We start from the raw sequence: 14,610 nt of genomic DNA, 5'->3' as shown, positions 1-14,610 counted from the left end.
CAAATCAATAAGTAGGTACCTTTTACATTTTTCAATTAACATTTCTGTAGGTAATAATTCACAAAATGAAACATTTTTGGCATTATTCCAAAGTGGATTTCAGGCAATTTTAATCCATTTTGGAGTCTAATGCGCCTTTTTGGAAACTTATGTTTTTTAAAAAATGCCACAAAATTTGTCTGAATTAACTCTAGCACGTACTGTGTGGAGTAAATTTCAGATTTCCAACTCCGTTTGATGAAATTTTGTTGAAGTTTCAAGTTTCAAAAATCTTCTGGAGACTCCAGGAATTCTGAAAAAACCGTTGGAGGCTCCAAAATGATTGGAACTCACCTGAAGTCGTCTTCAGAGAGTGCTAAAATTGTAGTGCAGAGTAAATTTCCGCTTTTCATCTCCATTTGATGAAATTTTGTGAAAATTTCAAGTTTCAGAAATTTATACTGGAGGCTCCAGTAATTTTCCTAAAGTCGCTGGAGACTCGAAACCTGCAGTCGACTTCGTAGCGTATTGAAATTAGTTTGCAGAATGAATTTCGCTTTCTCAACTGCATTTGATGTTTCAGAAATGTACTGGAGGCTCCAGCAATTTCAAAGAAGTCACTGGAAGCTCCAAAAGGATTTGAAATCTACTTGCAGTCGACTTCGTAGCGTATTAAAATTAGTTTGCAGAATGAATTTCGCTTTTTCAACTGCATTTGATGTTTCAGAAATGTGCTGGAGGCTCCAGCAATTTCAAAGAAGTCACTGGAAGCTCCAAAAGGATTTGAAATCTACTTGCAGTCGACTTCGTAGCGTATTAAAATTTGTTTGCAGAATGAATTTCGCTTTTTCAACTGCATTTGATGTTTCAGAAATGTGCTGGAGGCTCCAGAAATTTCAAAGAAGTCACTGGAAGCTCCAAAAGGATTTGAAATCTACTTGCAGTTGACTTCATATCGTATTGAAATTAGTTGGCGGAATGGATTTCGGCTTTTCAACTGCATTCGCAGTTTCAAAAATGTGCTGGAGGCTCCGGTAATTTTCAAAGAGTCGCTGTAGGCTCCAAAACAACTTGAAATTCACTAGCAGTCGACTTCATATCGCATAGAAATTGTTTTGCAGAATGAATTTCGGCTTTCCAAAAGCGTTTAAAGTTTTAAAAATCTGCCGGAGGCTCCAGTAATTTCTAAAAAATTGCTGGAGGCTCCAAAACGACTTGAAATCCACCTGCAGTCGACTTCGTAGCGTATTAAAATTAGTTTACAGAATGAATTTCGCATTTTCAACTCCATTTTGATAAAATTTTGTGAGAATTTCAAGTTTCAAAAATCTGCTGGAGACTCGAGAACTTCTCTAAATGGTCTGAAACAGTTTCCAATCAGTTTGGCAGATCGAAAATAGGCTATATCCCAAATTTCAGCTTTCTAGGTCAATTTGCTAAGATTCTGATTTTTTCTCTCATTTTTGGTCTAAATTTAATTTTCAAAAATTCACTATAAAATCGAAAAAAGCACTAAGCTCTTGAAATTTTGACAGGTGATGAATTTTTGCCTGCTCCTTCGATCTACCGTTGTGCGGTTTAAAAAATATCATGCAAGTCCCTATACTGGAACGCAAAATCTGCGATTGCGGCTGACCTGTCAATCAAAATGGCCGCCATTTTGTGAGTATTGGGCTGGAAACGTTCCTTAGGACTCCCCCTTTTAGAAAAAAGCTGTCCCGGAGGATCAAGGGGGGTGCAATAGATCCTTATGTGGGCCCCCCGACTATGATGTTGTACATAGGTACTTGTATATGTATATAACGAAATTACTCGTTGAATCTGAAAAGGTTCATCAACATGAAGATAAATCTTATTTGAATAAGAATCTGTTCTCTTACAGTATAGGTACCTACTTTCTCGTACATGTACCTTATACATACATACGTGGCTTACTACCTAGTTGATATCTAAACGAAATAAAATGGTGCTTTTAAGCAAACTTTTCTTCTTTGTTTGGATACCGTATTATGCCTTGGGTATGATTTGGCCTACATCACCACCAAAAACTGGATTTCGTGAAGTATGTACCTACTTACTATGCCTACAGTTCTTTTTCGAAAATGTTTAAGTAGTAGTAGGTAACTTCACCTGAAACTTGTTCCCAGTTCCCCAAACTGTGAAATCATAACTGTAGAACACTTATTATTGTACCTACATTTTTAAGGTTTCTGAGTCCATTGAACAGAAATTGAAGTGGTGTTCCAACGATAAGCAGAGAGCGGATGCTTTACGTGGCCACCTTATCGATGCGCGTCTCTCAAAACCTGTCGAGTCTGCTGTAAAATCGGTTGTGGAAATTGCTATTGATAAAGCTATGGAGTATGTAAGTTGAAAGCACCTGGCTTTCTTGTACGAGTATTATTAAACTGAACAATTGGGAGTTTTCATGCCCCCCCCCCCCCATGTCGAACCTCTTCAGTGCGGCTTTCGGTTGGTACCTACCTAGATGTATTTTGTTTTTCAATCATTGTAATCTATGTACCTATTTAGGGAGCCAACCTCGGAAATTTGAAAAACGTGAATAAAGTAATGGACATCCTGTTCCGCGCTGGTTTAACCCGACAAGCCTTATCAAATTTGGAGATGAATGCACTTCCTCGTGTTCTGTACGTTGACAAAAACCTGAACCGATACGATAAATGGATGTTAGCGTTAACCATGTACCGAAATCCAATATTGGATGCAATCCGTGCAGCACTAGACAAAGAAGGACTAAAGATTAGACAGTTTGCCCTAGCTGCGTGCAGTTTACATTCGCTGATATCTCCACAATTAGCTCATCCGGATTTGAAGCTATATCGTTTACCAGAAGCTACGAAAAGTATTAAAGAATTTTGCTCCTTCGTGGATGAGTTGAATTTTGATACATTCGTAACCGAAGAAGAGATGTTTGATGAACAACGCGACTTCATGCTTAAATCATACAAAGGAGCTGCTCATTTGGTTTGTGAGTCCGCATTGTTGTACCCCGAAGAGCTGTTTGACCCTAAACAGGAGGAGGAAGTTTTTAAACGTTCAAGTATGTGAACAATAATGATTATCTACAGCTCTGTAAGTTGAGAAATGTCATCCATTGTAAAGTTGATTCAAGAGAGCATAAGTATAATGTTTTGAAATGTGTGTTACAGATGATGAATTTTCAGCCATTATTGTTATTTGGAATGCGAATGATTTGGATTTGAAGATAGCAAATAACTTTTTGAACGTGGTACGTTCGTAATTAATTTTTTGTGTATTACATAGGTAAGTATCCTTACTTGAGGAGATATTTTGCAAACCAATTTTTTAGTTACCTACACTTACCTAGATACTGATCTAAAATACTATGTGTTTCAGCTGCTCGAAAAGGATGAATTTAAAGGTAACGTGGAGATAAAGCGAGTAGAAAAGTTACCAGTTAAAAAACTCTGTATCAACGATCCAATAACTGAAAAAAAATTCCACAAATATAACTTAGCTTTCTATTTCCTTTGCAAATACATACCGAGCGAAAGTACCAAGGTATATGACTCGGATTTACAAGATAACTATGGACTTCGGGTAAGTACAATAGAGCTTCAATAAAATTGAAAATCGTATTTCTAGTTTTGTTAATACAGCCACGATTGTTTTCAGATCAAAGATCAATTATCTGCTCATTTCGATGAACCCAAAAAGACGATGTCACTATATTTATCGCACAAAGCATATACTCGTATTCATTACAGTTAGAAAACATCGATGCCACCTAACAATGTCGTCTCATAGTGGTAGAATTTTTCTTTTATTGCTCGTAATACTTACAATGTATGTACCTATTGTATTGTTCAGCATTCAAAAAGATAAGTTGATATTCGTGTCCAGCTCTCTTGTAAACCCAATAAAACATATGTGACCTGGTCTGACAACTAGTTAATAGAAAAAATTTCAGAAGAATAAATTTTCAAAACACAAATTTACCCATAAATAATCAATTTGCGAATTTTCAACTGCTCTGTATCCTAAAAATTATTCTATTCCTGGCGCAGAACCCGCCCACCTCTCTGGTGAAAATTTTCAATCACAATTTTGTTAGTCACCGATGGACCGTGACTAAAAAAGTGTTTTGTAAGTGAAGGGAAGTCGAGGGGAGGGGGGTTCAACAAATTTTACAACTTGAAAATTGCTTCTATAAATATGATAGAAAGAAGATTGGATTTTGATGGCAACGTCCCTCTTTCTAGGTCGACGCAGAATAATGAAAATGTGAATTTTTGAAAATGCACCCTCTTTCAGAATCCATATCTCCCCTCCAGGGGAACCTCGGAGCTAAAAATTGTGGAGGGAGAAATATTCGGAAAAACCCAAAAACTACCATAAAATAAAAAATCTAATTTTTTTATTTTGAAGTTTTTGATTTTTCACCAAGAATTCAAAAATGGAAATTTTTGAATCTTGATTTCTTTGAAGATAAGAAAATATAGACTAATTCAAATCCTCTTTGGCCATCTGGATATCGGATTCATGCACTCTCATTCTGTTGGAAAAATAGTGATGGAAATATTGGTGATGTCAAAATGATATCTCTCGCGATTCTATAACTAGCTCATCAAGATCTCAGGATCGGACAAATTGCGGATGTAAAATGGGTTCCCTCCCCAATATTTACATATGTGACCCGCTCTGACAAAACCGACCATTTCGACAAAATTTCAAAAAATGTTTTTTTCTCAAAAATCTGATCTTTCAACCCTTAAAACTCATTTTAAACATCATTATTTTGGACACTTTTTTTTGTCGAAACGGTCGGTTTTGTCAGAGCGGGTCACATATTTATAATACGTGGGGTTAAAGTTGGATTAATTGAAGCTTGAGCGAAGATATGATTGAACTTTTGACAGAATGATATATTTATGGTAAAGTTGGAAATATTCATTGAATTCTCAAAGTCACGAAATTTGAATAAAAGTCCAAGACAAATTCACATTTAGGACATTTATTCTTATACTTAAGGGATAAAACAAAGACAAATAAAAAGTATCGCAACCCTGGGGAATTTTGGGAATACTTAAACTAGGAGTAACAAAAAGGAAAATAAATATTAAAAAAAGAAATAAGAAAGGAAGACAACCTGAGCGATGCGTCTGTACTTGAACCTAAAATGCACGTCCTGAGCAATACGTCATTTTCAAACAAAAAAGAAAATAAAGAAAGACAATGTGAGCCAAGGTCTTGAAACTTAAATCTAAAGTTGGAATGTGAACCAAGGCAACTTGTTATTAAAACCTATCTCTGTGCATTTCAAAGAGTGATCCGAGACAGCTGAAGATTCACTAATTGACCCATAGGGACTTAACTTGAGAAACGATATCATCGCAGATGATGACAAAGTCCGAGGCTGCAGACGCCAAAATTCATCAAAGTCCAATAAATCACGAACTGAAGGAAGCTAAAGCTGGAAACAGTAGGAACTACAGTTGGAAATATTGAGCTAAAGATGGATCTATTGGTCTCTTCTGGCGAATGGGCTCCGAGATGGAAGTAAAGTTGGATCTATACTTGGCGGCGTCGATGTCTGCAGTCCTACCAGAATTGTCTCGGATCAGAGCTTTTATAACTGCGCTTTTTACGAGAAATCAGGCGGGGAAACATATGCAGTCAGTGGCGCATGCGCTCAACGCTTCTAGCGGCGCTATCTTTCGTGGCTGGCGCTAGAATTATGTCATGTTCGATTATACTCCGCGATATTCGTGTTGAACTGGTTTTCTATTGATTATTATTGCGAGAGTGGTGGATAGCTTGGCGCCACCACCTAAAAAACGATGATGTAATCGAGTATAATCGGCTATGTTCGATAATTTCTTGATTATAATTGGACGTAAGCGCCACCACCACTGAGTAGGAAGTTTAAATTGTCGCGGCTTGGTCACTGACGTCATAATTGGTCACTAAAATGATTGAAAATCTGTCGCTTAGGGGGTAGAAAAATATTCTGCTGCTATGGCGATTGAGAATTTTCCTCCCAATTAGGAGACAGGAAAATTTTCTCCCATTAAGGTGACTGAACTTTTCGTATGTAAATTTCTCCCAGTGTAAGTGACAGATAAAAATATTTTTCTCCCACATAAGTGGGAGAACTGCGTGTATTTTTCTCCCACTACAAAATTTTTCTCAGTGACTTTCAGCTCAAAATGAAATTAGGTACCTTCTAAATTTGGTTAAAATCCTCCATCATTTTTTTTTTTTTCCATGATCCGCCATTTACACCCTTCAGAACTTTAGGATCATACTATACAAATAAACTGAAAATTAAGGTAAATCTCAAACACACATAGAAAAAAATCTTTGTATGTTTACTTTATTCGCAAATAAAAATATTTCGCTTTTAGCGTAATAAAGTACAATGAATAAAGTAGAACATCGTAAAAAGCAGGCCGTTAAAGCTTTAACTTTTTATTATAAAAATATTTAAATCAAAGTTTATGGCAGTGGTGCATAAAATTCTTCTGTGCGGTTCAACGTTTAATTATATTGTTCGACGGTCGTTCGGTTAATTTAAATTTTACCAAAATTACCTCCTTTAATTTGATGCTCCTTTTTTTTCTTTAGGTAACTCTCTGTATGTCGCTATTCCCTTTAAATGTTTCTTTCTTCGCTGTTTGTACGAGTTCAAATGTCAAATGACGTATTCTAATGACTTGCCAAGGTATTTATTTAGGTACCTTTTACGCAGCTCGCTCGTATAGTCATTTATTTGGTAATCGTAATTATAGGCGTGTCGAGCTTTTTACTTTACTATAAAATCGCATTTTTCTGAATTAATCGTCGTGTCAGAAGCTCTATTACGTTTCGGTTATTCTATCATAAATCATCATTTTTTCCACTCTCGGCTTCCCCTCCAATCTGGCATTTCCGTTTATAGTAGACGCGTGCGGTGATGTCTATTTATCGGCGAAATGAGTTAAATGGAATAGAAATTTGTAATAGTGTTAATCTGGATCGTTAAACGAGTTTTACCAAATGCGTACCATGTTACTCGTGCTATGATGTAAAACACACCAGCCACATAACGAAACAAAGCTCTAGAAATTATGTACGCAAAATTACCTATATTTACGAGCTAATACTATATACGAGCGTCTCTTTATTGTAGATGCACGTCGATGGTCGTCGTTGTGGCTTCAACGACGATGTTGCCTAATGGTTTTTTTTCTCTGGTAAATGATACCGACGATGAGAAAATTATTTCACTTTTTTTCAATTTGGAAATGAGTGGTTGATTCATATATTTTTTTTCTGCACTTCGTCTACCTAATTTTTAGATAAGTAGGTATAATATTTGAATCGATTTTTGCAAAAATATACCATTTCTTTGGAGACGTACTGTGAAAAATTCAGATATGAAAAATCGTTCATGATAGTGAATTTATCGTCATAGACAGGAAATTCGTTGAAAGATTGATTTACAAGGCAATTTTGCGGAATCGTTGCACTTTTATCTTTCCCTCTTTGAGACGAATAGGCAATTTCATTCCGAGTATCGTGTAAAATATGTACATACCAGCAATGCAAATAATTGTTCGGGCATTCCATTAGAATATTTCTGGGTGAACGATGAACGAAATGGTCCATATTTAAAAAGAAATCAAGTTATTTTCGCTCGAACTGTTCACAAAGACACAGCGGAATATTATTCGACTTGGGTAATAAAATCAAATCAGATTTAGATATTATTCCTATAAACCAATTGGATCCCATTAAATTTATTTAGACGAGGACAAAGTTCTGATCGGATTAGATCTGACCCAATCGGATCAGATCCAGCACAACATATCCGATTGCATCTGATCAGACCGGTTTGATCAGATAAGATCTGGACATTCGCTCCATTCGATTTGATCTAACGAGAAATGCATTATCAGATCTGAGTTTTGACTGTTTTAAGCCTGTTCAGAACTGATCAGATCAGATTTCAATGGAAAAGGTCCAAATGGATCAGATCAGGCCTGTTTGATCAGATAAGATCCGGACAAATAATTTAATCTGGCCAAATTTCATAGAATTATTAAAGTTTTGATTTGATTAGATCTGTTCAGACCTGATCAGATCTCAAATGGGAAAACTTGATTGCACCTGATCACTCCTATTTGATCTGATCAGATTCGGTAAAAACCGTTGATATGATCAAATTTTATCACAATGTATCAGAATTTTGATCGCATCACATCCGTTGGAACTTGATCAGATCTAAATGTACGTAGAAAAAACTTGAATAAATCTGATCATATCTGTTTGATCAGATGAGATCCAATGACAGCCGATCAAATTTGATCAGATCATATTGGAATTTTGATAGAATTAAATGTGTTCAGACCTGATTAGATTCCAGCAGAGGAAACCTGATTGGATATTATCGGACCTGGGCAACCTCTCATTGAAATCTGATCTGAACAGATTCACTCAGATCAGTGTTATGATCAGACTCGATCTATTTGGGCCTGATCGAAACCCAAAAGAAAAATCCTGAAAGGATCTGATTGACCTGTTTTATCAGATCAGATCCTGTTGTGAAAGTTGATATGACCAAATCTAATCAGATTGTATCAGGTTTTCGATCGAATCACATCCCTTTAGATCTGATCAAATGCAAACAAAGAAAGCCTAAATAGATCTGATCAGATAAAATTTGGACATGCAATTTGATCTGACCAAATTTAATCAGATCAGATCAGAATTTTCATCAGATTAGATCAATTTAAACCTTTGAAAAGATTCGATCTGATAAGATCCAATAGAGAAAATCTGATTGAACCTGATGAAACGTGTTTGATAAGATAAGATCATTTTCTCAATTTTCAGACCAGATCAGATCCCAACATGAAAAACCTGATTGGATCTGATATCCGATCCAGTAAAAATTGATCGGATTAAATTTAATCAGATTCATCAGAACTTTGATCATCGTCTACCAACAGTGAATCGTACTTAATTGAATTTGATCAGACCATGTTTAATCAGATCGAATCTGAGCATTCTTATGATCCAATTTGATATGACCAGATATAATCACATCAGAGTTTTGATCTGATTAGATCTGTTCTAGTCAGATCAAATCCTATGGGAGAGATCCGATGGAAATATTAAAGTCAGAAAAAGAAGCTTCAGGTGGCCGCATGGAAATTGGGTCAAATCCGCGGATAAAAACTCGAGAAATAAACCAAAAGAGCAAACCACAACTCTATTTTCAGGTGCCCGAATTCGTTTTCACGCTTCCTGGAAAAAATTTAAATTCTGGAGAAATCGAAAATCACTCTCGAGGCTTTAAAATGACTCGAAATTGTGAAATTTTGATTTAGACGAGTTTTCAAATGGGTTCAGAAAGAGCCGAAACTCGAACGTTTACCTGTCCGAGTTGATTTTCATTCCTTCCAGAGAAATTTTTAAATTCTGGAGAAATCGATAATCAGTCTAGGGGCTCCAGAACGATCGAAAATAGTGGAATTTGGTTCAGGGGAGTTTACATTAGTTTCAGCAAATTTGCAGTGTAAAAATTAACATTGTTTTCCTTAGAAAAGTTTGCGTTGTGAAGGTCTGGGATCATGATAGGTACGCTCATTCCAGAAGAAGATATGCTGTGATCGATGGTAATAACACTATCGACTTCCTGGGTTTGCTAAATAAAGCCTGTAATCGTTTTTGGATCTGGAAATAGAAGCGGCTGCATTAATGAAACCAAAAATGTGATTTTCAATGTTATTGCAGTTATTATATTTGTACCTACCCGAAGTCCATAGTTATCCTGTTCGCCCGATACATATTTTATGGTGCTGGTGCTCGGTATATATTTGCATACAAAATGAAAAACCAGGTCAAATTCATCGAGTACTTTTTCAGCATTGGTATCTTTGAAATACCGTTGTTCAAGAGGCATCCTTTCAACTTGCTTTTTCTCCACGTTACTTTTAAATTCAGCCTCTTCGAGCAGCTGAAACAATAATCGTATGGTAACTAAAATTGGTTCACAAAATTATCTCCTCAAGTAACGATACCACGTCTGCAATACATACAAAATTTACGCACTTACCGTCTTCAAAAAACCCTCTGCCGTCTGCTCATCCGAGAGGTTCGCATTTCGAATAATAATGACAGCTGAAAAGCGATCAGCTGTAACACACATTTCAAAACATTAATGGATGGAGAGTATTGTTCAATTCATTTCTAGTTCCAAATCCAACCGTTCAGTAGAATCTCGAAAGCGATCTTGGCTGTAGGTATATTATTCACATACCTCCAACTTTCATGATCTCTTGCTCGTGTTTAGGGTCAGTAAGCAGTTCGGTATACGTAAATGCAGTCCTGCAAGCCAAATGTGCAGCTCCTCTGTACGAATTCACCACAGTTTCACGTTGTTCATCAGACAGCTGATCTTCGGATAAGAATGCACCAAGTTTTAAATCATTCACAAAGGAGCAAAATTTTTCAATACTCGCCCTAGTACGTGGCAAACGATACTTCAATAACTGCGGACGAGGAAACTGGACCGAGAACAACGAATGTAAACTGTTCACTGCGAAAGCGAACTGTCCAGGTGTTAGTGCACTTTCATCAAGGGCTGCACGAGTTACATTCAATACTGGAGTTCGGTATAAGACTAATGCTAGCTCCCATTTTGTATATCTGGTCAAGTTTGGGTTATGGTACAGGACAGGGGGAAATGCATTCATTTCCAAATTTGCCAAGGCTTGGCATGTTAACCATGCGCAGAACAATGGTTCCGATACTTCATTCACGCGCTTTAAATGGTCGAGTTCGATATTCTAAACAGATCACAATGATCATTGAAAAAAAATTCTGAAGTTAGGTAGATACCAACCCAGGGCCGTACTGAAGAGGTTGGCAATGGTGGGAGGGGGATATGAAAACTCCAAGTCATAAATTGCCTTATTTCAATATTTCCCACCAAAAAATTTTTATCTTGAAATGTTTGGTAAAATTTTGAAATTTTCTAATCGATATTTTGAAATTTTGGTGGAGTTGTCATTGAGATTTCTATAATATGCTGTAAGCACCTAGGTATAAGAAATTTAGAGAAAATTCCAATTAAAAACATTTCAGTAGGAAAAAAATCCCAATAGTTCACTTTTGGTTGGAATTCAAGTTGAAATTTTCAAAATGTTCATTTCTGTTTTAAATTTTTTAGATGTTTCACTTCTCTTCAGTTCGGAGGAGGTACTACAAGGTGAGCATTGGTGTGTTCAACTTACATGCTCCTTAACTTTTTCCACCAAAGTATTTACAACAGGTTGGACAGCAGATTGGACAACATTTTGGACAGCATTATGGACAGCAGATTGGATGCAGTTTGAGAGACGCGCATCGATAAGATTGCGAAGTAAAATATCCGCTCTTTCCTTATCGTTAGAACAGTGCTTCAATTTTTGTTCAATGGACTCTACGATCTTGACAATTTGTAATAATAAGTATAACTGACTCAAGTGTTTTATAGCTATATGTTTTTACAGTTTGGGGAACAATTATAGTTCAAGGCAAAGTTACCTATTCTCTACTAAAGTACTTACTTCAAGATATCCAAATTTTGATGGTGAACTGCCAGTACCTAAGAAGGCACAACATGGGATTGACGCGAAGAAGAATAGTTTGAATGGTAGAACCATGATTTCCGTTCTTAAGCCTGATTTTATTTAGTTTATAAATCAACTAGGTAGTAGGGCACTTGTGTGCATGGTACTTACATGTATAAGGAAGTATAATGTAAGACAACGGATTCTTATTTGATTAAGATTTATCTTCATGTTGATAAGATTATTCATATTTGACGCGTAATTTCGATGATAGGCATCATCTTTCAAACAGCGTTTCAAGATAACATTGTGAAATCGGCACTAACGTTCTGAGATTTTGACGAAACTCACCAAACACTTCATATATTAATGTACAACACCATTCCAAAAAAATTTCTGAGTCGACCCCCTCCCCTTTCCAACCCGATCAATTTGCTCATACATGTTAAAAATTCAAAATTCTTGTTCTGTGGAGGGGGATGGTTAAGAAATGTTGAAATTTTCATGGAAAACGGTCACTATAAGGTAGGTTCATTTGGGATATTCCACGTCAATTCAACCAAGAAGTGGTAAGGGGAGTCGGCGATTTTTTTTTGAAATTTTTCCTGTGGAAAGACCTTTTGAAGGGATGGCCAATGGCGCAAATCGCAGTATTCTAGCCCTTTTTTAGTGGCTGCTAGGGGGTGTCAAAGTTTTCAGTGAACTTGAAATATCATAATTTCAGCAGTGGATTACTCGAAACCGCGATACTACCTAAATGTAACTTTTGACTTTATGGTGATATCATAAAAATCAGTGTTGCCACTTTTTTTTCGTACAAAAAATTAGCTCGAAAAGTTTCAAAACGTAGTTTTCATATCGTGCAGACTCCAAAAAATTCTGAAAAAAATGCATTATGGACAACCTTTTCATGCTGAACAACATGTTTTATTAGGTTCTGACAAGATTTTGGAAATTGAGATTCCAAAAGAGCTCAATATTTAAATTTTTAACAAATATTTTTCAAGCGATGTTCTAAAAAAGAATTGAGCAAAATCGGAAGAGCTAAACAGTCGGGGAACACGCATAAGTATCTGTTCCACCCCCCCCCCCGGTCAATCCTCCAGGAAAACATTTTTCTTAAAGGAAGAGTCCTAAGGAATATTTTAGCCCTTGTCCTAAAAAAAACGTCACCATATTTACAAAAATGGCGGCCATTTTGATTGACAGGTCAGCCAAAATCACAGATTTTGCGTTCCAACATAAGACTTCCACGAAATTTTTAAATCTAACAAAAGTAGATCGACAGAGCAGGCAAAAATTTATCATCTGTCAAAATTTCAAGTGCTAAAGTGCCTTTTTCGATTTTAAGTGAATTTCTAAAAATCAAATTTATGCCAAAAATGAGAGAAAAAAATCAAAATTTCACCAAAATGACCAAGAAAGCTGAAATTTGGGATATAACCCTATTTTCGACATGCCAAATCGATTTGAAACTGTTTTATACCGTTTTGAGTAGTTCTGGAGCCTCCAGCAGATTTTTGAAACTCGAAATTCCCACAAAATTTCATCAAATGGAGTAGGAAAGCCGAAATTCATTCTGCAAACTAATTTCAACACGATACGAAGTCGACTGCTGGTGGATTTTAAGTCGTTTTGGAGCCCCCAGCGACTTTTTGAAGATTGTATGGCGTTTTTTGGAAAATTGAAATTTCCAAAAAGTAGCTGGAAGCTTCAAAACCATTTGAAACCACTATTCAGTCGACTTCATATCGTGTTGAAATTAGTTTTCGAAGTAAATTTCAGCTTATCAACTCCATTTGATAAAATTTTGGGGGAATCTTAAGTTTCAAAACTCTGGTGGAAACACCAGTAATTTTCAAAATGTCGCTGGAGACCCCAAAATGACTTGAACCCACCTGAAATCGTCTTCAGAGGGTTTTGAAATTGCAGTGCAGAGTAAATTTCAGCTTTCCATCTCCGTTTGATGAAATTTTGAGGACATTTCAAGTTTCAAAAATCTACTGGAGGCTCCAGTAATTTTCAAAAAGTTGCTGGAGGCTCCAGAAGACAGTAGTTGCAGATTAAATTTCGGCTTTCCAACTCCATTTGATGAAATTTTGCGGGAATTTCGAGTTTCAAAAATCTGCTGGAGGCTCCAGAACTACTCAAAACGGTTTGAAACAGTTTCCAATCGATTTGGCATGTCGAAAATAGGGTATATCTCAAATTTCAGATTTCTTGATCTTTCTGGTAAATTTTTTTTTTTTTCTTTTTTGGCCTAAATTTTATTTTTAAAAATTCACCAAAAATCGAAAAAGGCACTTTAGCACTTGAAATCTTGACAGGTGATGAAATTTTGCCTGATCTTTCGAAATATTTTTGTACGGTTCAAAAAATTTCGTGCAAGCCCTATGTTGGAACGCAAAATCTGCGATTTCGGCTGACCTATCAATCAAAATGGCCGTCATTTTGTAAGTGGTGCCACTTTTTTTCTAGGACAAGGGCTAGGAAATGTTCCTTAGGACTCCTCCTTTAAGAAAAAGGTTGTCCTGGAGGATCGACGAGGAGGGTATGCAACACATCCTTATGCGGGCTCCCCGACTAAAACCCAAAATTGGTTCGAGTTGACTTGAATGATCCTTATTCAAGAGTCAAACATTGAACCTATAGGTACTCGTATTTTGATGCTCAAAGAAACATCGCGGATTTTTCAATTTGAGTAAGTTAGCACCTTTCTGATGACAAACTTTTTCAAGGTAAATTCCATCTCGCTTCATTAAGAATATAACCGTACAATACAGCCAATTTTAGGCATATTCGACGAAATTCTCAAATTACACGCGAACTTTTCTAGCCACATTGCATACGACGAGGCAGGTACGTTGAAAAGCTTCGACTTGGAAATAAGTTTTATCGCGTCGAAAACCACTAATATATTAATCGTGTACGGTGGAATAAAAGTGGCGGCGAAAAGCTCATTGATATTGAAACGCGTAGGTAGGTGGATTGCTTTTATACGAATTAAATCTGGCGTAAGTTCTTTCTCTTTTATCGATATATACGCACC

The 14,610-nt window shown here is 36.4% G+C and overlaps 2 protein-coding genes and 1 long non-coding RNA gene across 4 annotated transcripts; 2 read left to right on the top strand and 1 right to left on the bottom strand.

Annotated features, from left to right (window-relative positions):
• Positions 1-503: 503 nt before the first annotated feature.
• On the top strand, positions 504-3,241 carry LOC135847025 (uncharacterized). Its single transcript, XM_065366403.1, has 4 exons — positions 504-2,041; positions 2,186-2,344; positions 2,512-3,040; positions 3,150-3,241. Exons 1-4 carry the CDS (start codon positions 1,943-1,945, stop codon positions 3,239-3,241), a joined length of 879 nt encoding a protein of 292 aa, XP_065222475.1. The 5' UTR covers positions 504-1,942.
• A 121-nt stretch (positions 3,242-3,362) lies between these two features.
• Positions 3,363-3,901, top strand: LOC135849414 (uncharacterized). The gene is made up of 2 exons (XR_010559532.1): positions 3,363-3,561; positions 3,637-3,901. It is a non-coding gene; the product is annotated as an uncharacterized LOC135849414 (long non-coding RNA).
• A 5,301-nt stretch (positions 3,902-9,202) lies between these two features.
• Positions 9,203-11,845, bottom strand: LOC135847851 (uncharacterized). 2 transcript variants are annotated; one of them, XR_010559248.1, is made up of 7 exons: positions 11,559-11,845; positions 11,244-11,438; positions 10,268-10,796; positions 10,064-10,143; positions 9,761-9,964; positions 9,383-9,681; positions 9,203-9,252 (listed from the first exon to the last, which is right to left on the bottom strand). XR_010559248.1 is itself a non-coding variant. In XM_065367580.1 (6 exons), the coding sequence occupies exons 1-6, from the start codon at positions 11,652-11,654 to the stop codon at positions 9,592-9,594; spliced, it is 1,194 nt and encodes a 397-aa protein (XP_065223652.1). In that variant the 5' UTR covers positions 11,655-11,845; the 3' UTR covers positions 9,203-9,591. The 2 variants fall into 2 exon arrangements, 1 of the variants encoding a protein (XP_065223652.1); XM_065367580.1 differs by having other exon boundaries at positions 9,203-9,681.
• Positions 11,846-14,610: the final 2,765 nt, after the last annotated feature.

Source organism: Planococcus citri, chromosome 5 (genome assembly GCF_950023065.1).
Source record: "Planococcus citri chromosome 5, ihPlaCitr1.1, whole genome shotgun sequence".
In the NCBI taxonomy this organism is placed as follows: Eukaryota; Metazoa; Arthropoda; class Insecta; order Hemiptera; family Pseudococcidae; genus Planococcus; species Planococcus citri.
This window is presented reverse-complemented; position numbering and strand designations above follow the sequence as displayed.

Coding starts and splice junctions, on each gene's coding strand:
- LOC135847851 (XM_065367580.1), bottom strand. CDS start 11,654: ATGGTTCTACCATTCAAACTATTCTTCTTCGCGTCAATCCCATGTTGT. Junction 10,797..11,243: donor TGGAAAAAGTTAAGGAGCAT/GTAAGTTGAACA, acceptor TGATCTGTTTAG/AATATCGAACTCGACCATTT. Junction 9,682..9,760: donor AGGATAACTATGGACTTCGG/GTAGGTACAAAT, acceptor TTCTATTTCCAG/ATCCAAAAACGATTACAGGC.
- LOC135847025 (XM_065366403.1), top strand. CDS start 1,943: ATGGTGCTTTTAAGCAAACTTTTCTTCTTTGTTTGGATACCGTATTAT. Junction 2,345..2,511: donor TTGATAAAGCTATGGAGTAT/GTAAGTTGAAAG, acceptor GTACCTATTTAG/GGAGCCAACCTCGGAAATTT. Junction 3,041..3,149: donor GGAAGTTTTTAAACGTTCAA/GTATGTGAACAA, acceptor TGTGTGTTACAG/ATGATGAATTTTCAGCCATT.